At 44.3% G+C, this 24,402-nt stretch overlaps 3 protein-coding genes and 1 long non-coding RNA gene across 9 annotated transcripts in view; 2 read left to right on the top strand and 2 right to left on the bottom strand.

The window, feature by feature from the left end:
* LOC143212795 (protein fem-1 homolog CG6966) overlaps positions 1-8,010 on the bottom strand; it is a 33,127-nt gene extending 25,117 nt beyond the window's left edge. The window contains exon 1 of the mRNA XM_076431963.1: positions 7,494-8,010. Within this exon, the coding sequence (XP_076288078.1) occupies positions 7,494-7,553 (60 nt within the window). The 5' untranslated portion in view covers positions 7,554-8,010. The remainder of the gene's footprint in view (positions 1-7,493) is intronic.
* Unc-13 (unc-13) overlaps positions 1-24,402 on the bottom strand; it is a 697,844-nt gene that overhangs the window by 660,530 nt on the left and 12,912 nt on the right. The gene's annotated exons all lie outside the window — the stretch shown is intronic.
* On the top strand, positions 4,129-7,498 carry LOC143212800 (uncharacterized). Its single transcript, XR_013009780.1, has 2 exons — positions 4,129-4,562; positions 5,684-7,498. It is a non-coding gene; the product is annotated as an uncharacterized LOC143212800 (long non-coding RNA).
* Positions 16,943-24,402, top strand: part of Gro (TLE family member transcriptional corepressor groucho) — a 95,289-nt gene continuing 87,829 nt past the window's right edge. For 4 of the 6 annotated variants that reach the window (XM_076431958.1, XM_076431962.1, XM_076431961.1 and 1 more), the window contains exons 1-2: positions 16,945-17,435; positions 22,879-23,085. In XM_076431958.1, coding sequence (XP_076288073.1) covers positions 23,050-23,085 — 36 coding nt within the window. In that variant the 5' untranslated portion in view covers positions 16,945-17,435; positions 22,879-23,049. Of the gene's footprint in view, positions 17,436-22,878; positions 23,086-24,402 lie in introns of all 6 variants that reach the window. The other 2 variants (XM_076431960.1, XM_076431959.1) reach the window with 1 other exon arrangement.

Below are 24,402 nucleotides of genomic sequence, written 5' to 3'. Positions count from 1 at the left end.
ACCTCTACCAGAACTGTGAACGCTTTACACATTTCTCCTGTAATTTTGTTATTACACGATCGTGCGACCAGTAAGAATACATTACTACTCTTGTTCACGCTACGTCTATTATCGAAGCGATACCTGGCTGACAGCTGAAATGACTCGTATTAAGTATTCCACAGTTTCCTAACACGACATCTCATTGTTGCAACGTGGAAAAGCAAGGGCCGACAACTTCATCGGTTCACCGCAATGGACAAAAACAACCTGTTTGTTACTACATACATATGTAGCTCTCACATACAATTATTCAGGAAAACCTATTAGAAATGCAAATTCACGGATAGCAGCGATATTCGCGCCAGTCGTTAATTATAGAAGCATGAGTCGCGAACGGCCGTTCATTGATCGCGACGGACCGATGTCGGTGTCGTTTAAAAACCGAGAAAGCGGATCAAATATATGTATGTGCACACTCATTTGCTCTTTGTTCGTCTTCGCGATACACGGCGGCGTCTGAACGGTCGTTCGATTTCGTAGCTCAATAAAAATGTTATCGATATTATTGCATTATTCACCATAATTTGTCGCCAGCTCTAATTTCAATTTGAAGTAATTAATTTAATGGAGCTGATTATCAATGCTGACTTGTAGACCCGTGGCGAGCGTCTAATTCGAATTTAAATTAATTGCTCCGGATCGAACAAAGTTGCCAACCTCACGTCTCGTTTACAATCGAATCAATATGCAATTGGCCAGACACAATACGCAGTCAAGTGGCACACGATCACAATGCGCCAGGTCGCAGTGATTAAAATATGACCCGGTGAAATCAGGTGGCCAAACAACGTTCCTCGCGTTGGCGCTGTTCAACGTAAACAAGTGGAGGCCGATTTTACAATCGGTAACCGATTTTACAACCGATGTCACAATTTGACAATCTTCAATCTTAGTTTAATTAGATTTTAATTAATGATTTTATTTAGACTTTGTGCGGCTCCTATTATAATACATGTCCTACTAAAGATATTTATACAATCAATTTTTATTATTAAATCATTTTCATTATTTCAATAATTGTAAAATAATAAATCTGGAACCGGTCATGTTGACCGGTGATGGTAGATTTATGAATTTAGCCCAGCCCACTGCGCGAAGCGACGTCTTTTCTCGGCGGGCACGGCTATACGTGTGCACGGTTATGGCTCCTGACTCACCGTGTATTCCGCCAGCCGAGTAATATTAGAACATGCGATGAGAGAGTTGACTCGCGACGTTCGCGGGTCACTCCGTTACTTCTTCAACCCTTTTCTCCTCGTTTTACACGACACAGACGGATTAATTGCAGCGGGGAGACGGACAAGGGCATCGCACGGGCTGGACAGCGAAGGGAGAACAAAGCGCGTCCGAAACGCCGCGGCGAAAGTCGCGAACAAAGAAAATTCTTCTGGCTGAAAGGCGAAATGAGAAAGAAAATCCGAAGCTCGGAGGGGCGGTTGTGTTCACCCTCGGATATCTCGACAGGCCCTGGCTACTTTGCAGAATTGAAATTTTCAACGCCACACAAACTTCCGCAGCGAATAAAGGAGAATTGATAGAACTCCGACCCAAAATTCGCAGTGCCGGTGGAAGCCAGCGCGGGGCCAGTAGCAAATGGTATCACAGGGCTCTAGGCTTTGTATCGGGGCCTCTTGTGTGCAAATGTAACGCACCCTTTTTAAACAAACACAATGAATGACCTTTTTTTTGTTTAGCAAAAATATCTGTGTCCCTTGGCATCGAAGGGACCCTTGCCCGTTCATGTTTCTGATCTAGTTCATGATCTAGCTGTTCAAAATTCAGAAAACTTTATTTAACAACAAAAATTTAATAACTTTATTATTATAAAAGAAATTATAATTATAAAAAGAGAGAAACCAGACATTACGTTCATTGCATGTTCTTCGACATAGAAATTGGAAAATTCCTCATTGTCAAATTATGAACGTATGTATATGGATATGAAACTGGTAAAATCTACTAACGAAATAATCCACAAAGGATGAGCAACCATGTTTTTGAGTTAGATTAGATTTGAAGTACACACATTTCTAAAGTTTGAAAGGGACTGTAATTGTCAAAGAAATTACTCCACTAAATAAAATAATGGATGGTGATATAATATAATATAATACTAAGGTTCCTTTTTAGGTACTCCATAGCTCGTGAGAAAGGTTTAATTACTCAACGTTTAAGAGAACACTACTAAAAATGAGGATTTTCACTAATACATACTCTGATACTGACCGGGAGGATTAGCAGACGCATCATTGTTTACTTGAAACTAGCTCAAGGTCCGTTTAGCCAAATATTTGTTATGTTTCGAGCTCTCAAACATATAATTAAACGTGACACAAACGTTGCTGCGCAAAACCCAATTTTCATTTTGGTACTTTTCAACAGCTAGATCGGCGATCGTCCGCACTTTGCGGTGGCCCTAATTTTGTATGGCGCGGGGCTCCCAGAAGCGCGGGACCCGTAGCATTTGCTACTTCTGCTATGGGGCTTAAGACACTGAAAATTCGAGTATAATACACGCGTCTGTATCAACGGAAGCGTACTCAGTGAATCATGTTGTTCGACGGAATCCAGGTGGCCGGTGCGACTATCTCCGGAATGAACTCTTGGAAATACAGTCAGACCTTTGTCGCAAGAGCTGTTACTGTCTTAATTCAAACTAGAGATCTCTATTTCTCGTGTATCTAAATATGTACACGTGTACTTCATGTCATTTTAAGTACGCAGGTATACGTGTTCTATTTCACGTGTATTTCACTAGGTACCTACATGTATTTACAGTGACTCGGATTAATATTCGGACGCTCTAAAAAATACAACTTTATTAACATTGTACTATACGATTTGAACTCCTTTGGGAAGCTACAGCAATTAGTTTACTACAAGTTGTGGAAAAAATTTTGGTAATTATTTAGAACAAGGGTTTCCTCTCAGATTTGGATCATCTTGAAATATGTTATAGATTTCTACGTTTTGAACAACTTTTTCGGTAATTATTTAGAACAAGGGTTTCCCCTCAGATTTTGATGATCTTGAAATATGTTATAGATTTCTACGTTTTGTGAACAACTTTTTCCTATACGTGTTACCGCCGCTAGATTTTAGTTTTCGAGATATTCGCAAAAAACTATCGCTAATACAGTATTGAATTTTTCGGATTCCTGCACGCTCCGCGGCAAGCCTGTCTATGCCTGTCTCGGCGCGGCATTTGTTTACATTTTGCTTCTAAACACGTTGCGGAGATGAGAGAGAAAAAATAGTCTTGCTGTGGTCATACATATCGTATAGGGTGAGCTTTCAATTTTGAAAAACTATTCCTGGATTGTCGCATGCGTGGTCGGGCCGGCACTCTCCGCCCCCCGCCACCTAATCCTACCTAATTCAGATCGCATGATTTTCATTACCAGTTCAAATTCTGTATGGCGGCTATAATAGAATGCAAAAATTATGCGATCAGAATTAGTTAGGAATAGGTGGTGGGGGGCGGAGAGGGTCGGCCCGACCACGCATACGAAAATCCAGAAGTAGTCTTTCAAAATTAAAAGCTCACCCTATATGTATATGTGTGACCAGAATGAAACCCTGTTTTCTCTCTCATATCCACAGCGTGTTTAGAAACAAAAAGTAAACAAACGTCACGCCGGGACAGGCTTACGTTGCCACGCAGCGTGCAAGAATATGGAAATTCAATACAGTATTCGCAATAGTTTTTTGCGGATATCTCGAAAACTAAAAAATCGAGCGGCTGTAACATGCAGGAAAAAGTTGTTCAAAACCGTAGAAATCTATAACATATTTCAAGATGATCAAAATCTGCGAGGAAACCCTTGTTCTAAATAATGATCAACATTTCTTCTCACATCCTGTAGTAAACGGATTACTCTAGCTTCCCAAAAAAGTTCAAATCTTATAGTACAATATTAAAAAAGTTATCGCCTTTCTTAGATCGTCCGAATGTTAATCCGAGTCACTGTAAATACGTGTAGTGAAATACACGTGCAAATACCCGTGTACTTAAAAGGACACGTATGTACTGGGTTATTCAAAAATACACGTACATACATACAAAACCACGATCTCTAATTCAAACACAACGCTCCGGCGCGAAATGGCAAAGGGAAAATGCTGGTTGGAATCATCGAAACAAAATTGCCGTCGGAACAGACGACGAAAAACATAGTGCGAGGGTGACTGAGAGGTGGCTGACAGCGAGGTCATTAGAGATGCTGTCTAGAGCCTAGGGTCTACGAGGATCGCGATGCGCCCCTGTATGTATTCGGTATCTGGAGTGCAAGAGTTACTCGCTGGTTTCGCGAGATAAGATGCGAGAAGCAGACAGTTTCGATCCAGCATTAAGATACCGTCTGAAGCTTTCGGCCAAGTCGATTATCGTGGAACGAGACGAGGTCATGGAGAGGGTTAGGCAGCTCAGTTCTTGTTTATACCGTATAGAAGGGAACAAGAGGCGTGGAACGGCGAGACAAGCGAGCCTTATCGATTTCCAAGCAGCTTTGGCAGGCGGGGTAAGCTTTATGTAATAGAAGCTGTTGGAAATTAAAACCTCGATGACGTGTGGGACGGTGCTACCGACCATGGTCTGTTTGAAAATTAATAAGCTCGCGTAACAATCATTACGGTGCACGTCCGGTGGAAATTGACAGCGTCCGCGCCGCTGAAAGTCCTCTGTAACGCGCAGGTTCTCTCACAGAATATGGCAGGCCAATTGTTGACATTTGCCGACTTACTTTCGCGAGTAGGCGCAACGATGTAGTACACACCTCCGATGAACTAATCAGAGATTGATATCTGCTATGAAATTAATCAAATGCAAAGCATAATCAAATTCAATACAGTGTACTCTTGATGTAATGAAACAACTTACATATATTTGCACACGCTGTTGGAGATTAATCATCGATTTACTTATCGGTGGAAAATCTGAGTACATAAGCTGCACTTAATCGAGGATTGAGAGATCGACAAATCCACTCAACCGTGCAAGTTCAATCAAAGCGGGACAAATGGTTGTACAATCGAGAAATCTTTGTCGTGATAGAATCTTTCCCTTCGATCGCAATTGGCTGAGTGGGAACGTCTATTCGCAAACCGCATTATGCAGCTGACCGATAAACTCGGCGCGAAAAGTTGTGCAAACGCAGCTATCAACGCCTGTTTGATTAGATAAAACTCTCATACCCCTCTGATAAGAAAACGAACTCTTCTGCGCTACCGAGACGCGACGGAAAATGTAACGAGGAAAAGTTATCCACAAGCTGGGGAGTTCGACTGAATTATTTTTGTAAAATAATACACTCTTTACCATAATACTAGTAGCAAGTAAATATTTAAATGTAAAAAAGACATTTTAATTTATTTTTTTTTTTTTAAAATAAATTTTTAAATGTTTTCGGCGCAACGGTTTGCAAAAATTGCCTTATAATTCGTAATAAACGATCGAACCGTACCGCCGAAAGCATTTAAAAATTTATTGTCAGCAAATACGATCGATAGAAGAAACATATTTTTCATGACATCTGTCATTTCTTTTGACACATTTTTCAATTTTTAGGTTGACCTGATTATTACGAACTATAACTATTTTTCTAATTTCATCCGCTGATCGAAATCAATTGTTTTATTTCAGTTACATATAAACCCATTGTAAAAGATGAAAAAAACAAGTTATGCCGGAAGCAATGAAGAACGATGGCCCCAATAATTTTAAGCTCACGAAAAAAGAGAAGCGAAGCTTCGCAGCCAAGGGATCCTACCTACAAGTTTAAAATGCAGTAACGAAATTATTGAAAAATCCAGAAACTATCTGAACACTCAAAAGAAAAATTAGCAGTAATATTTTTGATTTATTGTTTAATGTAATCTAGTTTTTTCGATAATAAATGTTGCGTTCTATATTTATCGTCTTTTGCTACTATTATTATGGGATTTGTCCCATTTAATTTGTTAAATTCATCAACTGCTACTATTATTATGGGACAGAGTATAAAATTGCCGTGATAAAAATTCTGCGCGCAACATCGGAAAGTACGAAGAAGAGAAAAAACGAATTTTGCGTCGTTCCCGAAGTTATTTCGGTAAGTGGAACGTAATGTGTCACACGTGTGTACAATTCTAACCCAGATAATCTCACTTCATCGCCATCGTGGGCAAACATGAAATTATGTGTAAACAGAAACGTCTTTTGAAAGCATCGCGGAATATGCGAACAGGTAGAACATTTTTATTTTGCGTGAAGATATCCGCAGCCTAGTTATGAACATTCGGAAAACCATCTAGTGCTGAAGTTATTAATGTTCATTCACGGAAATTTGAAACTATGTTTTGTCCGCCGCTGTGCGTCGACGAAATTGATACATGGATCGCTTGATATCCTCTGCATCGTGATTGTGGCGCCAGGAACGTGACCGCACGTTCGGTCAAAAAGGTCTCCGTAAAATCAAGACTGAGGAGTGGAGTAAATTGGTGTCAACCTTGAGTAGTAAGAAATTAAGTTGCGCAATTTCTCCGTATCCGCGAAAAATCGAGTAGAACACGACAGTTCGATAATTCTGCAATGATTGCATAATGTCAAAATGTCTTATTACATCACACACAGATAGGATTAACGATTTATCAATATCTGGTTTGGGCGATTCGAAATACCGTATTCATAAACGTGGCGAGACGACTAATACAATGTTGACGAAAAAATACATTAACGACGCGGCTCTTTACCGACGAGAGAAAAAACGTGAGATGTTATAATACATTGAATTATTTCAAACTGTCTATCACAAAATATATTGATATAATATTATATTGTCTTTTATTGTCAAATGTGGATCGATCGTACGTGGCGTACTGAAAAACATACAGCAATATTTCACGCAGATTACTTGCGAGACTAATCAATATTTTTTTCCCGGTTAACGCATGATAACCGCATCAACACAAAAAAGAGAACACCGCAAAAAAGACCCGTACAAGCACGGGACAATAAAAATATACTGGATATTACGCCAGCACTGAAAGCCCATACACAGTCTCCGATACTAACCTGTACGGTATAAATATTTCCCACATCATTTTTTTACGGTGACTCACACCACAATTTCGACGCGAATATGTAGCGTCCGTGCCATCACGATAGCGTCACAAGATGTTAACACATTACATCTACCGGCGATTAACTGCACCATCATTTTCGGAAGTCCCATGGCCGAGGATTTGTTAATAAATTCAACAGTCAATAATTTCGTTTGAACATGGTAAAATATACTAGGTGTCGATAACCGGTGACAGATTTGTCGCACGACCTCGGCACACGTATTTACAAGTGACTTTGTTGCCAGATAAGATCACGGAAATCCGGCTGGCATGGTCAGAAACGAATTTCAGACCCGAACAACGACCACTTTTCACAGCTAGGGTAGAAAAAATTCAACAAATAGACTTACCTTCAGGTGTTTCAGTTTGCCCTCCCTCGCAGCGTTGTACACTTTGGCTTTAGAATCCATTTTCACATGCTACGACCTCGTAGACCACGGTTACTATCCGAGACACATGTGCTGCGGCTTTTTTCCTCGAATTCAGAGCATAACCCTTTGTCCGGGAGCACGGGGGAAACGCGGTTGATAGACAGTCGTCTCTGGCTCGTCCTCCACCCGCAACTTCTCTATCGCTGTTGTACAAGGTGACCACTCCGTTTCGTGGCCCGGACGCCACGAACCGCCGCCGAAAGAAACGTCCGGAAGAGGCAAACCGTTACCGCGAATCTTTCTCACTTCCTCGTAAAAATGGGTTTACAGTTAGATATAGCCGAGCGCGGGACCGTATGCAACACAATCACGGAGCGATTCTCTTTTCTTTGAGCGTTCTGTTTCGATGCGTTTTGCGAACGCATGTCCCGTCTGGTCACCAGATGGCGATACCTGTACTTTCGGCTCGGCGGCTCATCAACAACTGAGCTCGCGCTGCCATCTACGCTCATGCAACGTGTTAGTGTCAGCTGTTCGTTATCTCCTGCTCTCTCGCTCTCTTCTTCTTTCTCTCTCTCTCTCTCTCACTCTCTCTCTCCTTTCCCGCCGTTCTCGCTTATCGGTCGTTTATTATCGCTTCACCTTGATCGCCGTTTTAATTGCGTGTTCCGTTGAAACGATCGCGCTGTACCCTACACGGTTCTCCCGGAATCCCACCGGTGTTTGTTATTGCCGCAGATAATCGGCTCCTTGCAATGACCCAGGTTTATTGTCCTCGTCACACACGCTGCCTACACACAATACCCTTCAATTCGGACGCGTGTGTGTGTTCATTCATGTAGCTCCGCCTTCAGTTCCACGGACTCCCGCCAGAGGACGGCATAGTACACACTTTATTGAAACATTTCAAATTTAAATTTAACCAACTATTTCAACGTTTTCTTTCGGTGTGTTTCGAATTACAAGCGAGAGTGTATTTGATTAATTTACTCCAATGTATAATACGGAAGTGTGCCACGCAAGGTAAGAATATAATATGTATAATATAAAATATCGAGAATATACGATCGGAGGTAAACATAACCAATTACAGCCGGATTTACGTACCTTGTACCTGAACCAATTACAGTGCGACACTTTTAAATATTTCGAAAGATCACAAAACAAAAGCGAATTGTGACAAGGATAAAATTATAACTTTCTCCAAATAAAAACGTTTCACAGGAAAGTGATGAAAATGATCTAAAAAGATACTTCACGTAGGAAAAAACAATATCACGTTCAGCTGTCACGTACATTGCATTTTTTGTTTCTACGTGTCCGCATTATCTTTCTATCTAATATATCACATTTTCCCTTGAATTGATGATAATATATTCGTACAGTTTAAATTTGTTAAAAATGTACGTATTCTGTTCTATAAAGTAATGTATACATATAGAGTGTGATACATTAATTTTGTCGTTGCTCGGTTGAAACAGCGAACAAGATTTCTTGGACAACCATCGAACATCTACCTGAGTTACCATCCGCTTTCAGTTGAAGTTCGATCGGCTGCCACTAGAGTGCAGAGCGACACGGGTTTTGACATAATAGTGACATATTGAACTATATTAATGTTATGTTTAGCGTTAATATTTGTCTGTTCATCGTTTCCCGCGAAATCGTAATGGTTCGAAGCTGACTGCAGCGTATTTTTGCATGTTGGAGCGGATTCGGTGTAACTAAAGCGGACCAGCACGGGTTGGAGCATGTTGGAGCGGATTGGGACCAGTTGGAGCAACCTAGAACGAGATGGGGGCTGGTCCCGGGGGTGTGTAAATGCCCTCCTACGAGAGACGGGCCCTTATCGCTATGGTGGATGGATGAAGCGGACTGGAACAGATTGGAGTGGGTCAGTGCGAAAATGAACGGACTAGGGCGGACTGGTGAACGTTCGAGGTTCTGTACTGCAGATGCCATTAGACTTGAAACCACATCACGTGAGTGGTCCATTCTATATCTCTACATCGTATGCTATGATACTTTACAGACAGAAACCAAAATGGCGGGGGACTGGTACACCAGCCTCTCTCTATTTCTATTTCTATTTCTATAGTAGAACCTTGTTTATACAAACCGATTAATACCGGGAGTAACGAGTGACGTACAGAAACGACTAGTATGATCAAATATTTGTTCACTGCTCTAATTATTTCCTTTTTTGATACCGCTGTATTCCAAAATGGCGGACTGGTACACCAGTCTATCTATTTCTATTTCTACAGTAGAACCTTGTTTATACAAACCGATTAATACCGGGTGTAACGAGTGACGTACAGAAACGACTAGTGTGGTCAAATATTTGTTCACTGCTCTAATTATTTCCTTTTTTGATACTGCTGTAGCCCAAAATGGCGGCCTGGTACAGCAGCCTCCCTATTTCTATTTCCACAGTAGAACCTCGTTTATACAAACCGATTAATACCGGGTGTAAACTAGAGACGGATGAATAAATTATATACGTTGTACACGTAGAGTATATTGTTTTACCCGGGGCCGAAAATATCCGGCGTCGCAAACGGACACAAAGGCGAAAGATTTAGTGGCTGGTTGGAATCTCCGTTGATACCGGCGAGTGGCACTATAGAGATTAACTTATTGTTAGAGCTGTCCGCGAACGGTACAATTGCTGCGCCATAATTCAAGGGATCGCGAGAGCCGCGCGCGCGGTGCCACCAAACGTTTCTCAATTATCGAAATGGAGAGAAGCTAAAACGCGAAGGCGGCACTGTTTCGTCTTGTTGGTTTTCTTTTCCATCTGGGGGACTGCGCGCGTTGCCGGTTCATACAACGAGAGGATAGGTCGGTGTAAAAATGAGTACAGAAAAGGTCGCGTGGGTGGTGGATGGGTCAGAGGCAGAATGAGATGGCTGACAGATGGAAAAAGTATCGTGGATGTGTGAGCGTATACGTGAATAAGAAGCAACCGGAAAAAGGGTGCACACAATGGGACCGGGCGCTGTCACGGGCGTGCACCGGCCGGAGGAATGAAAAACAGAGTAACCGAGCCTTCCTAAGACGGAACAGCATTTTTGGTTACGAGGACAGTCGGAGAAACAAGGAGAGAGAGAGAGAGAGAGAGAGATATCCAACTCGTGGCTGCTGCCTCGGAGAATGTCCAAGGGACCGCCTGAAAATTATAAAAGTCCCCCGAGTCGTGCATCTTGCACGAGGTTACATCGAAACTTCAGGCATAAGCAAACAACCATTCTAGAAACATTTATGGAACCTGCGAATTTCCGCTTTCCCGCTCGAACACTTTCTACCCGATGATCAGCTCCGTCTCGACAGTAGACACGCCGTTTAGGCCCTGCGGAAACATTCAACTTCGCGTCAAGATTTTGAGGTCTAGCCTCCGGGACGAAAACACAGTAATTATTTTAAAAAATGCTGTTTTTTCGTCGCTTACTGTAGCAAAGAATGCTAGGACAGCTTAATGGACCGTGAAAGATAAAATTGCTCGTCATCGCTGACAATAAAATACACGTTTCAGAACGGCATGTCGACTGTTCGATGTAATTTGTTACTTCGATCACTGGCTCTGATACTTGCTTATTAAACCGAAAGCGGAGTGGCGTTCTTGTTTTGCAGTTTCCATGGAACGACGGTTAATAATAATAGGAGCCCGCAGACGGAACGTTTGATTTTAAACTTCATTATCTCGTAACTTGACGGAAAACTAGTCCGTGATTTCCCTTTGAAGACAGACTTCATTGCATTCTTCGCGACGTCTTGCTGGGGATAAAAATGGAAAATTGGAGGGAGACGAGGGACGCGGCAAAGGAATGAAATGTTATTTGAAAAGCATAAATTTCTTGGTACGGCGAAAGGAAGCGTCTTGAATTGTATATTCTAATTATACGCGTACGCTGCGAACACAAAGTTACGTTGCTCTGGCTGCAGCACAGACGCTTTCGTATAATGGATACCTGCAAGAAATGGTAAAATATGGAGCGGCAGTAAATCTGTCATAGGAAGAAATAACGACACGATTTAAACGTGTGCCATAAACGCGCTGTTCTACCGAACTGCTTCGGCTTTTACGACACCGATTCGATGGAAAAAGAAGTTTGCTTTTATCTTCATTAAACAGGCAACGCGGCCAGCGCGTGGCAAAAAATTGTAACACTCGCGCATAGAATTTTATTGCAAAAAAACAACGATCGTTTCAAGTATCAAGCGGAAACTGCGCGCTGCTTGCAAATAACTTTACCGCGGTATAGAACACGCTTTAGAGAGAGAGTCGGAAGACTTTTGATCGACTGTGTGGAACGTTCTTGCGATTGTCGGTAAAACGTGTCGTCATATTTACAGTAAAACTTATCGATCCCATCGGTACAGTCCTCGTAAAAGTGCAGCAATGCGCTGATTTCCTGCCTGATGAGCGGACGGTCGAAAATCAAAAATGAAAATTCATTTATAATCTACATAAATGTAGTTTCCGCGTGAATCTCGTATATCGAACTCGAACAACAATTTTTCTCTTTCATTATCTCGCAGAGAGGTTCGCTAGAACATTGTATATCGCAAAAATGCGTTTAATTCAATATTAATCACATTAATATTTCTGGCACGTAATTACCATAAGGATTTCGAAGGAGCATCGTCGTACCGCGTGGAGATACTGTGCCGCGAAGGTTCGAAGCGCTCGAGATAAGACCGTCCTATCCCATTAACCAGTTCCTTTTTTATCTTTGACGAGACGTAACTCAGGAACTAGTCGTTCCGTCGGAAGAATGATTATCCGGACGGTTCGCGTGTTTTACAGGTTTTCAGGGGGTTCGTGTTCACCGGGGTGGTGCAACTTAGATATATAGTCGTTTTACGAGCGCGGTAGTAGATGATTCCGGCCGAGGTATACTTGAAGAATAGGTATAGTGCTCTTTACGGAAGCGACTTAACTCGCGTCACACTGACGAGCCTTCCAGTAAATACGGAGTTTTATATTTAAAACATCTTAAAGACACGCTTCTCGAACGTTTCTACCCTCGCATCAAGGCAACATTGTGTCGCCTTGTTCTCTTTGATACGTTTCCGCCTTGGACCACTGGCGGTTCAGAACGAAAGAATTATATCGGTTTTCCCTGGTCCCCACTGGTAACACCGTATTTGCTCCAATTACGAGGGGAATAATTGAGGAGTCGAAGACGACCGGCCGTCACTGGTTCGTTATTAGTCACGCGATAAGAAACCGAGCAATTTCGCGTGCGTACGCAGCAGTCGTTTTAAACGCTCCCGGTATTTTCCCTGTCGCGTGATTTATGAGAAAATTATGTAGATGCGCGGCGAACGATAGTTCGGCCCGAAACGAAGAAAGCAGCCTTTCGCGTACCTGTTTTAAATAAACGATTAATCACGGCACCGGGGCAATTACGACCACGGTGTAACAAAGCGAGAGCATTCTGGAAGAGAGGGAGAGAGAGAGACAGAGAAACGAGGAGATCCCGTAATTCTGTTCAGCCACGGCGACGAAATGAAATCGTTAAGGGTGAATTTCTTATGATTTTCGTGTGACACACGACTTCCGTTTCGTCTACCGACTGGCCACAGGAAATTGTACGAATATATCAGCTAAAGGTTTCCAATTGCATTTATGGTCTCTCGACGTCTCTCGTTCCGTCCCTTCCTCCCTTCTCGTCCTCCTCCACCCTCCCAAGCCACCCCCGCGCTTCTTGTGTGTACAACGACAAATAGCATTTCGTTTCTGTGCACGAGTCGTTTCTTTGCAACCTCATTGCACGGCGCGCCCGTGTGGGTGACCACCGGGGCTACGTAAATATGGTTATACGACGTTGTACGTTGATAATGAACGCGCGCGTGTTCGTGCAAAAGTGTAGTGGGCTGCGGCTTGTGGTAAGGGCTCGGAAGAGGGATCGAGAACCGAAGCACAATGCCACGGTAGATGGAAAGAGAACGCGTGAGAGAGAGAAAGAGCGAGACAGAGAAAATGAGAGGAGGGAGAGAGAAAGATAAAGGACAAAGATAGACGGAGGTAGAGAGAGAGAGAGAGGAACAGAGACACACCGAATACGTACATTTGCGTTTACTCGGTGCACAGCACGCGTAACACACTCCTGCATATTTTCTGCGACGACGACACTGACAGTCGAATAGGAATAAGTAAATGAGCGTACATCGTGTTGACTTCGTGCGTGGTTTGTTCAGCAAGACCCAGAGGAAACGGGCGCGGAACTAGCGTGTTGAACACCGCGCGAATTCGTCATTTCTGACAAGGACATTGAATAATATAAAAGCTCCTGCTGCAGTCCTCACAATTCCGGTTGTAATTCATCGGTTCGATAAACGCAGAAGCGATCTGTTCGGACAACGACGATAAGAAAAATGATCGACTACAGACAACGGGGCGACGCGTATGGGAGTTCGTTCATTTGCCATAATGCCCGACCTCGATACGCGGCTTCTTCCAGGTGAACAAAAATGTCGAAGCGATCAAACGACGCCGGGGCCCGAAGTTACAACGAAAGGCGTCGCGTAAGAGAAAAATCGAAGCAACGGCGAATATTTCTTTCCTTAATCCATTCTTTCAGACTGGTTGGACGGATTTCTGTGTCGGAACCGACCAGCCCCGTTCCAACGTGATACTAGAACGAAATCCTTCGGTACAACGGAGGGTGCGCCCCGTACTTTACAAACTAGTTTTATGATATCCCACCGACACCTACCATGCTAATCCGCCCACAGACTTTTCTTCGGTTGTTTACTCGCCTCCGAGCCATCCTCACCCCCTCGGGTTTATAACTTCTATCCGAGGTATATAACATAATTTTCCTTCTTGGAGCACGGCCGCGAATCGATACAATAATAAACGCGGCGGATTCCAAAGGGCGAAGTAACAGCTATTTCGCTCGGCGTTTAATCACGCGATATTTCATTTATCCGCTACGTATTACCGACGCTAAATGTTTTACGCTTATTGCGTTCTTGAAATTGATGTGTCAATAAACAGAATAATGCCCGGCAACAGAGGCGCGCGCTAAATGCATTTCCATATTGTCATTGATGCGTTACCATTACGCCCGGCACACGCTAACAAAAATGTGTTACATCGCTTTGAATCTCTTCTCCCACCCCGATCGACCCGGCTCGCCCAGCCCTTTAGACCGTACCCTACCCCGCGCCATCGCGTGTTCCGTTAATTCGGATAATTCGCGCGATTGTGCATTTTGCCCTCTCGCAATTTGTTTTGCGTTTTCCATCGGTCCCGACAATGCACGCACGTGGATTGAAATTTCGGGAAACGTCCGCACCCGTTCGCAAGCGTTTAACCGAATCCCGGATTCATTCGTCTCGAGGAAGACATGTATCGGCCGATGTGTCTGTCCACGATCCACCGGTTCTACTTCGTCCGAATGCTAAAGTGGCTTCAGCAGACTCGCCAGACCAGGGAAATTAAATTGACTCGAGTCGAGGGGAAAGAGAAGAGAGAAGATCGGAAGCGGGGAGAGACCGCTCGGAAATGTCTCGCTGTCAGCTTTAACACTGCAAAAAACCGGGTGTACCACTTTAAAAAGCCATGTTCTGAAACGCGCGTGTTTTCGGTCGAAATATTAAAACGCGCCACTTTCCGCGGCAGATTGAAATTTAATGCGCTCCTCTCTTCGTAAAGGCCGCCACACACACACGATCCGTCTTCTCGTAGCTTTTGCTTGCGCAGTCATAAGTTGCAATGCGAAACGGAGCGTGTATGCGGCGAAATTGTCTGGCATGGACGCGATCGCCGCGGTGTTGATTTTTCTGCGCATCTCCGAACGTTTTCGTTCATTTCGGACGAAGTAAAAATGTCGACTTCTGGCCAGGTTTTCAGGGCAAGTGCCCGACTGTGTTGGTTCCCGGTGTACATGCTGCTACTCTCGCGCCTTGTTGTCGAACGGGTGCGAGAGGGAGAATCGATCAGGCGATCCTCGTCGGCCATTCATCATAAGAAAGACGCAGACGAGAGAGGATCGCGTGGTGTACACGGCTCGGATAAAGGGTCGGAAAGGGAGAGACGCTCGGGTTGAACCGGAGGGCTGAACGAGGACGAGAGAGGCCGAGCTCGAGAGACATCGTGCATCTCGCAGAAAGTGGGCGCGAGCGAAACAACGATAGCGACGATGCGCTGCACCTGTAAGACAAAGTCAAACGGTTCGGGAACGAAACGAATAAGAGAGACAAGGGACGCGGCGACGGGTAGAGGCGGAAGATCAAGAAACGCTGCGGTCCAACAGAGAGCGGACGACACGACGTGTCTGCCGCGAGAAGAAGAGCACTAGCTGGGAGAGGAGGATGTCAGCGGCGAGCGTGAGCGACGACCGAATGCAGGGGTGTCGATAAAGATTTTGTTTAACCCTTTAGAGGCTACGGCTCCTCGGACACAGAGTTCTTTACTCGGCGTTGTTCAGCAGTCGATTTAACGAATCGATCTTTCTAACGTTCTTCAAAAATATTTGAATTTAGAGGCCACAGTTTCCGAAACGGGCAAACAGATATTTTTGTCCATTTCCACTTCGGAAACAGTACATTTCACGTTTACATATTTCTACTTTACCAACGAGAACCGACGTAAATTCCGAACAGATCGAATTAAAATCGAGTAAGTCAATACTTCATTCATGAATCAACAAGTTAACGGCACGGCAATGTGTTAACTGATTTCTTGTAATTTCAAGGATTAGTTCCGTTCTGCGTAACAGGGGCCACCGTTCGCTCGTCAACCGAGGAGTTGAAAAAGCGGACGATTCTGCTCGGGATATGCACTCGGTGTTGTTTTCATTTCTCCGCGCAACTAGAAAGAAACTCCGTGACCAGACTTCATTAAAAAGTTGGGGCCAAAGCGCGGGACATCGGCAGCGCGCGCGCGGCGCGGCGCGGCGTGGCGTTGGCAAGTTAAATAGCCATTAAAATTTCCGATAGGAAACCGCGCGACGCGCGCGGCGGGGTTCACCCGCGAGTTTCTCGGCCCGAAAGACGAATCCGCCGATCGATAGACAGTATCTTTTGCCGGGGCGGTGGAACTTGTAACTTCATAAACATTATGAAATTAGCGATCATTGGTTTCCCCCGTGATATAAGGAAACAACGAATCGCCCCTGTCGGTCGACGCCCTTGACTCGACGAATTGAAGAACGAGCCGAAGAAGGACGGAGCTGCAAAGCCGGAGAAAGACGGAGAGAGAGTTGGAGCAAGGAGGGAAGCAGATAGAGAGAGAGAAAGAGAGAGAGAGGGGTTCAGGAGAGTAAAGGAGAAAGGGAGAAGAAGAGAGAGAGAGAGAAGCAGAGAACCCGGTCCCTGTGTACATTCGTGTCCTCTTATTGGTGTGTCGGTGTGTCGTCGTCGCGGCGGATGGTGTTAGTAGCCGCTCATTGGTGTTCGCCGCGGCGGCAAGCGGCGTTCACACGTTTCCCGTCATCCACTTCGGTACCCGGCTCGCAGTAGAGCGTCGTTCGTCGTACGGTGCGGTTCGTGACGTTTCGCGATCCGTCTCTCTCTCTCTCTCCGATCACTTTCGTACCGTTCGATATGTATGTATGTGTGTGACCGTGCACGCGTTTCGACGTTTGCTTCTCATCCACATCCAGACCACCAAAAATTCGTCACGGCGAAGTGTTTCGTTCCGTTTCGTTTCGTTGTTCGGTTCCGTTTCCGGTTTCGTTTCCGTTCTTTCCGTTTTGTTCACTGGTGAATACAAGTGCGAGAGGAAGACGACGAAGAAGAAGATCGGTTTGTGTTTCGCGGAGTTCCCTTTTGTTCCGACACCCACCAACCCCCACCGCCCCATCGTCCCCCCCCCCCCCACCACACCACCTCCTCGAGTGCCAAACGTGGATTAAAAGACGTATTCACACGGAAAACGCGACCCCGGCAGCGACCGGACCTCAGGTATCATTTTTGTTTATCGTTTTTTTGGGTTCTACGTATCCCCCACCGCCCAACCCCCACTCGCCACTCCCCCCCGCTCGTTGACAAGGCGAAATTGCTGTTTCGCGCGCCGCCGACGCAACCGATTATCGCAACTCGCTGTTTTCACGCGTCTCGCTCTCTTGTGCGTGCACACCGGCTCGCAGCCGATCCCGTTTGTATACTAATTGTTCCACGACGACGGCCAAACGACCATGCAGTCGATTCGCCGGAGGAATTCTTGGCTAATAGTCGCGGTGAAAACCGGAAACGAGTTTGCATACTTTAACTCCCCGCCCCCCTGTCCCGGATATAAAGCACCGATTTCGTTACGATTCGAACGAGGCCCGAAAAATTTTATAACCTCCAAGAGACTTGAATTAATTTTGCACTCGTTGTTTCGGAGTTGCAAAGAGCAGCGTGATTAAAATGATTCAACTAATTATATCTTAGTATACCCTCCTTAATATGAAAATTTATTATGAACTGTGTGATCTGTTTTGTGTCTGAATAGTATTGTTTAGTGAACAAAGTCTCGGTTTCGTTGACACTACCGAATTACAGTCGAGGTTAACATTCGTAGACTACAAATAAATGATACTTGGTTGTTATTTCTTGCAATCGATCCAGACAAATTTTATTTTGCGCACGAAGACCCGCAATCCAGTCATAAGTGTTGAAAGTAGTCTTGCGGCTCGTTCGTTTCGAGAATCGTTGAACGGTCAACACCGATTCGCAATCGAATACACGTGCATTCCATACAGAATTGCCTTTTCGAGCGTTTGACTTGATAAATTTATTTCGGCGCTCTGCTTTCCGTTGAAATTCAAAGCTCCCTACATCGATTGCGTCATAATACTCGTGTGTACGCAAGGATAGGTGCGTGTATATCGTCGATCGGCTCAATTAACGAGTGCACGTTCCCGCAGACCCGAAGTATGCACAGGCTAATTTCACTTACCGCGGATGTAAGACGTTTTCTATAGGGGACGAAAGCGAATGCTTAACAATCGGATCCTCTAACTTCGGGGAGTTAAGTAATGCAATTTCGCCGAGCGTGTTGAATTGCCGCCTAATGAAAAGAAACGCTGCCATCACGCGTTGGTTACGGAAAGCCTATCAACAGGAGCAATCGTAGTAAGAGGGGCGCGCTCGAGCATTTTAGTCTCGAGGCTGTTCAAAATGATCGAAGAGAAAGACAACGGTGAAGATAAAAGCAATTACTATTCGAGTTCGAAAATTATCGGTAGGAAATTCGCGATTCTAGCCATTCGTTTTCAAGAATTCTTTCAGTCCGATGTACCTTAATTGTTTGTAAATGATCGAATATCATTTGTACACCTAATATCTAATTTAAGCCTCGGTCAAAATAAGTGTGTCTACGATTCAAGGAACGTTGCGCCGTGAATACGAATTTCGGAGTGGACAAAAGAACTGCATGCAAATGCGATAACGTGTTTGAACAATGGGCAGTCGTAACATTTTCTGCATCGAACGTCAACGGAACGTGCACTCCGGTCGCGTGGGAACCGTGTCATTAATTATCTCCGTCGTCCACACGCGCTATCACATGGGTGGTAACGGTTGTTTTCGTCAACTTACCGGGCGACAGTGTATCGTGTAACAGTAACCTTGATAATTGCTCTCAGTTCGTTTCGCTTGTTGCCAACTCGACTGACGATAATTATAGAAACACTCGGCAGATTTCGTGTAACCTTTCACGACCTACCGGAAGTTATGCTCGCTTATTTACAGCTGCGTTGAACGCCGCGCGATCGGCTTTTAATCGTTCCGATTAACCTCGGTAACAAGATCACACCTCTAACCCGAAAGCCACCTCACGTGCGGCAACATGTAACTTATTAGAACGAGATGTAAAACGCTATGCAAAATTGAACCGCTACATTTCTGGCGATTAGATGAAATTGACAGGTGTTACATTAGAAACGGAAAAGAGCTTCTTTCATTAATCCTCCGACAGAGCGGAGCCTGTAGGTAGGAACGCGAAAGAAGTGTTCTTCGACGAGGCTCGCTGTTTAGCAGTTTATTAACCGATGCGAATGGCGGCACCTACAACGCGGCACAGCTGCGAGGTAAATTATTTACCGGAGAGGGACACGCGGTGGTAGCGGGAATGGGGGTTCGGTACGAGTCGAGAGTAATCGCGAATCAGCGTACACGGCTCATTAAATCATCGAGACAATCGACACGTTTTACTCGCCACTTTCTTCGTCGTGGTTGGCTTCTTGGAACGTGTACGGTGTATGTATTTCTTTTTCTCCTACCGGCGCGTTCCATTTCCGTCATGCGACGAACCCACTTATTGTTCGCATGGGCGCGCGTGTATGTTGCTGTACGAAATAGTGAAATCGCGCGAGAGATAAATCATTTCATTAAAAATTCTTCTGACATCTTTCATTTATGATTATCCAGTGTAGTAGTGGCTGCAGTTTTTCGCGTACATCTCGGAAGAAACCCAAATGTCCGACTTCAATTTTGATAATTTTTTGTGAAACGATGGTATATGGATCTCTAATGATGTCCGCAAAATATTAGGTGTAGTTACTCAATAGTTTTAAAGATATAAAAATTAAACTTTCATACCTTGTTGATACACCATGATGTGTAAGCAGGTCGCGTGAAAGTTCAATTGTTTATATCTTTAAAACTATTGAGTAACTACACCTAATATTTTGCAGAGATCATTAGGGATCCATATACCATATCGTCTCACAAAGGATTATCAAAATCGAAGTCGGACACTTGTGTGTGTAGGGAAAAGTTGTGCAGATTGTTGAGCTTTACAACGTCTTTAAGTTTGATGAAAATAGGCGAGGTGTAACCTTTTATGCACAATTACCGGGCATTACAACACGTGACTCGCTCGTACGTTTAACTATGGAAACGGCGCGGCGCTGCGCGGCGCAGCGGTTGTTCGTTCGACTTTCGCATAAATCAATGGCGATCTCGATATAAACCGCTTCATAACTATCTCGTGATATAGAGGGATACGCGAACCGGTGTTTCTGTTATTATCGTGCGGCGATCGCTGTTTTCTCCTGAATGTTAATTAACTGAATAAACTGCCGGTGTTTATCGTGCGGCACACGCTCTCCGCGCACCGATAATATGAAGTCGTAAACGGGGAGGGGGAGGGGGCACTGTCGTCATCCCCGTCGATGAACCGTAATTTCGTTAGTCACGGTCCGGCACGGCGTGCGGCGAATCCTTTAAACGGAGGGAACAGTTCCAGTCTGCCTCGGTACTTGACCGTGTCGCGATTGCGATCGCGAAAGAAATCACGGAGATCGCGTGGTCGAGGATCTCGACGGCGATTACGCGAGATTCGTGATAACTTCCTTCGTGACTTGCTCCCGCCACGTCCGCTAGCCGACCCCCTAGAACCACCCTAACAGGATGTATAGGTGTCTTTGAACAGCTGCCGCGAGCATTCGTGTTTATTTGCCTTCTCACGGATTTCGTCAGAGAGCACGCCCCTTAACCCGTCCGGCCGTTTCCACAAAATACAGCGGATCCAAAAACTATCCGAACATTTTGATAATTTTGTATCGTTCCGAAGATTTCCTAGGTTCGATTATAGAAAGTAATTTTGCTAAAAATATTTTACATCGAAAAGGGACTGATCGACATAAAATTTGTCGGCGAATATCGTGACGAGCCACGACTCGGAACGGAAAAAATGATCGCGGGCACTCTGTAGTACGTATGTAGTCGGTAGATTGATTGTTGTCGTTGTAGACATCGAATTTTCGACCGTTTTGTATCCAACGCCGAAATTGATTGTCCGTAAACTCTATGAATAAATTTTTCATCTATCATGGCCTATACGTGTTACGTAGCGATACACAAATAGGCGATAAAGGCGACGCGCGTTAAAACCGCTGAAAGTTTTCATCGCTCTCGTTTATTGCAAATTGATGGAAATGACTGTTCGAATTTGTCCGAGAGTTTTTCACGCACGCCCGCTCCATTATACGTCGCCCGTGAAATATATTATCCACGGAGAACGGATTGATAACAGAGTTACATGACTCCATTTTCATGTTACACGGAACATCATCCAGCGTTACAAAGAGACCGTAATGACACGTGCGCGACCGTACAATTGTTACGGCGACGGGGAGCCGATAGTAATAACTATATTCTGAACACGCGAAATTCACAATTTTTCCGTATCGATCCGTGCAGACACAAGTCGAAAATGATCTCAGTTCTATTACATTACAGATCAGTATTTCTGAAACTTATTAACACTAGAATTACCGAGCGCTAAACGCAATTGATTGTCTTATAATAGTGACAGAGTTGCAATTATTTAGATTTCGTACCAGTTTTCTTGAAATATGTACTTCAATAGACAAGTTCAAAAACAATTTCTTAAAAAAACATATTCATAATTTTCATATTTCTATAAAATACAAATCGGGAGCATTTTGATCCTCTTTGGTGGATCTAGTGTTAAACACGTTTGAATTTTTGCGTATAACATAAACACGTTTCTTTCTCACGTGTCGCAACTGAAGACTGAGAGGAAACTTCACATTGTTTGATATACTGTATCGCGTTGTGTACGCGATTGATAGTTGCACGAGTTGCTATTTGTTCGCAGCTTTACGGGAAATACCGGCGAAAGGGTGTTAACGGGCGAGAGAGAGGAGTGTTTATTGAAAACCGGCTTAAAAAATGCGAGACAGTTTTCGTACGTGACATTTCGTACATGCGACAGCTTTGTGTTCAGTTTGCGCAAGGGTGCGAACGCACTTTCTTCCCGCCTTCTTTACCCCCGTCTGCTTTTATCCCCTTTCATTGTCGCGCGTCGGAAATACGCCCCGAAGATTAGGATAAATGCGTGCGGCGTGTACGGGTTCGGCGGCATACGTTTACGCAACTCGTAAATCGGACAATAAATTGATCAGCCGGATTCATAAAGCCGCGTTTGCACACGCAACCGGATAATATAAATTATTTAAAAATCAATATGCGACGCGCCGCCTCGTGTTTCCGGCTATTTCATGCGAACTGGAAAATAAAAGCAATTGTTGTGTAAGCCTACAACACGCTCGCAGTTGTTTTCGCGTTCGGAAATTGAATACAAGACGTTACAACGGTGAAATATGATTATTGCATGAACATCGGCGTTACGTGCGTGAGATGTCCAAACGAAATTCATTAGTTCTTCTATGTTCTGAGTAGGCATATGTAAACAGTAGTGCTGTTGTTTTTAAAAGTGATAAGTCCACACATTTTCTTAAAAAAAAAAAAATTAACTCTTATGCCACTTTCAAAAGCAACGGCTCGTTTACGGTTTCTGTGAAACAGTGGGTTCCCATCTTACCCGAATAGTCCAACTTGCCCCGTGTCGGTTTTGTCGAAAGTAACGAATCGTGTCATGTTATAATTACAGCCGGCGAGAGAATCTCGATGGTGAACGGTGAGGGAAGACCGCTGGCGTTTCTCCAGGATCCTGAGAATGTCCATAGAAAGATCGGGCCAGGGAGTGGATCATGAAGTGACCGTGTACAAAGGACACAGTGGACACGTGTGATTCCTCGAGAAGCATTTAGCCACAATTAAGATGTACCCCGCGCCGGCGAGACACCCAGCCGCAGCCGTAAGTACCCGAATCGCCAATAAACAAGAGGGTGTATATATTAGGGGTACCGGAAAGTAATGTCGGTTTCACGCAACTCAACATTTAACTGATAATAACGGCTAACTTCGTACACCTACGTTGTTCAGTGCATGGCTGCATGTTCAGGAAACTAGCTAGTACTGTTTTGTACAAACATATTGTTCTTTTAGAGGTGCACATTCGGCATTGCATGCTATTTGCAAAAAAGACTCGAACGAAATCAAAGAGTTAGCTTGGGAACAGTTACCCGATGTCGCACCTTCTGATGATCATTTGTTCAGGACAATGCGGCATTTTTTAAGTGCAGGAAACACCGAAATGTAGAAGAGCTAAAAACGGGACTTTCTACATTTTCTGATCAAAAACCGTCTATATTCTACCGATCAGGGATAGAAAAGTTACTTACTAGGTGGCAGAAAGTCATTGATAAGGATGCTGACTATTTCACTGATTTGCTACTTTAATTTTACAAAAAAAATACGACATTACTTTCCGATAGCCCTAATAATTTCTATATACACCCAGTACACACACCTTTCATGTTTCTCATATAAAACGAATAACATATTCCGCGTTTCCTTTTCGTCAGACATTATATTGTCCGTGTTTCGAGTGTCACCTTGTTCGAGTCTCGGACTGCGAGTTGATTTTCCTTTCGAATTCGTGGAATGTAAAATAACTGTCGACTAGGAGCGAGTAACATCACGATCAAAGTTTAACCACGTTCATCAGCGTTTCGTTGTTCGAGCAATGTTCAAGGATTCTACGTTTTCCTCGGCGTCTCGCCGTTCAAAAGTAAAGCTTCGAAAGGCGGTTTGAAACGGTCGGTGACGAGCAAAGCTTACGGAAGAAAGGATCAGCGCGGAGTAATATAATTGCGGTGGGCATCGTAGGAAAAGCATTCTCCTTTATACGGTTTACTCGGCCGTCTTCTAGATTTTCATTTTCTTACTGCGAGTAATTCCACTATTCAAAGAATGCCCTGCCGTCGCTCACTGTCCTGTTCTCTCCTTTTCCCCCCTTTTTCTTCCTCTTCCCCGTCGTCGTCTTCCTGCCTTTCTTTTTCCCGCGTTTCCAACCCGCGCCCGTTATAATTTCACGCGTCACATAAGCTCAAAGTCCTTTATGCGAAGCGAGACCACCGGGGAATTCGTCGACGCGGGAGAAGGCCTCTAGAAATTGTACAGATTATTTATAGTGCGAGAGTGAGAGAGAGAGAGAGAGAGAGAGGAGAGAGTCAACGTACACAACAATTGTCGCTGGCAGAAACGACCGCTGACGATATGTGGCCGCGAC

The sequence above is a fragment of the Lasioglossum baleicum genome, chromosome 10 (genome assembly GCF_051020765.1).
Source record: "Lasioglossum baleicum chromosome 10, iyLasBale1, whole genome shotgun sequence".
NCBI classification, from domain to species: domain Eukaryota; kingdom Metazoa; phylum Arthropoda; class Insecta; order Hymenoptera; family Halictidae; genus Lasioglossum; species Lasioglossum baleicum.
The sequence above is the reverse complement of the archived record's forward strand: the minus strand, read 5'-3'. Positions and strand labels throughout refer to the sequence as shown.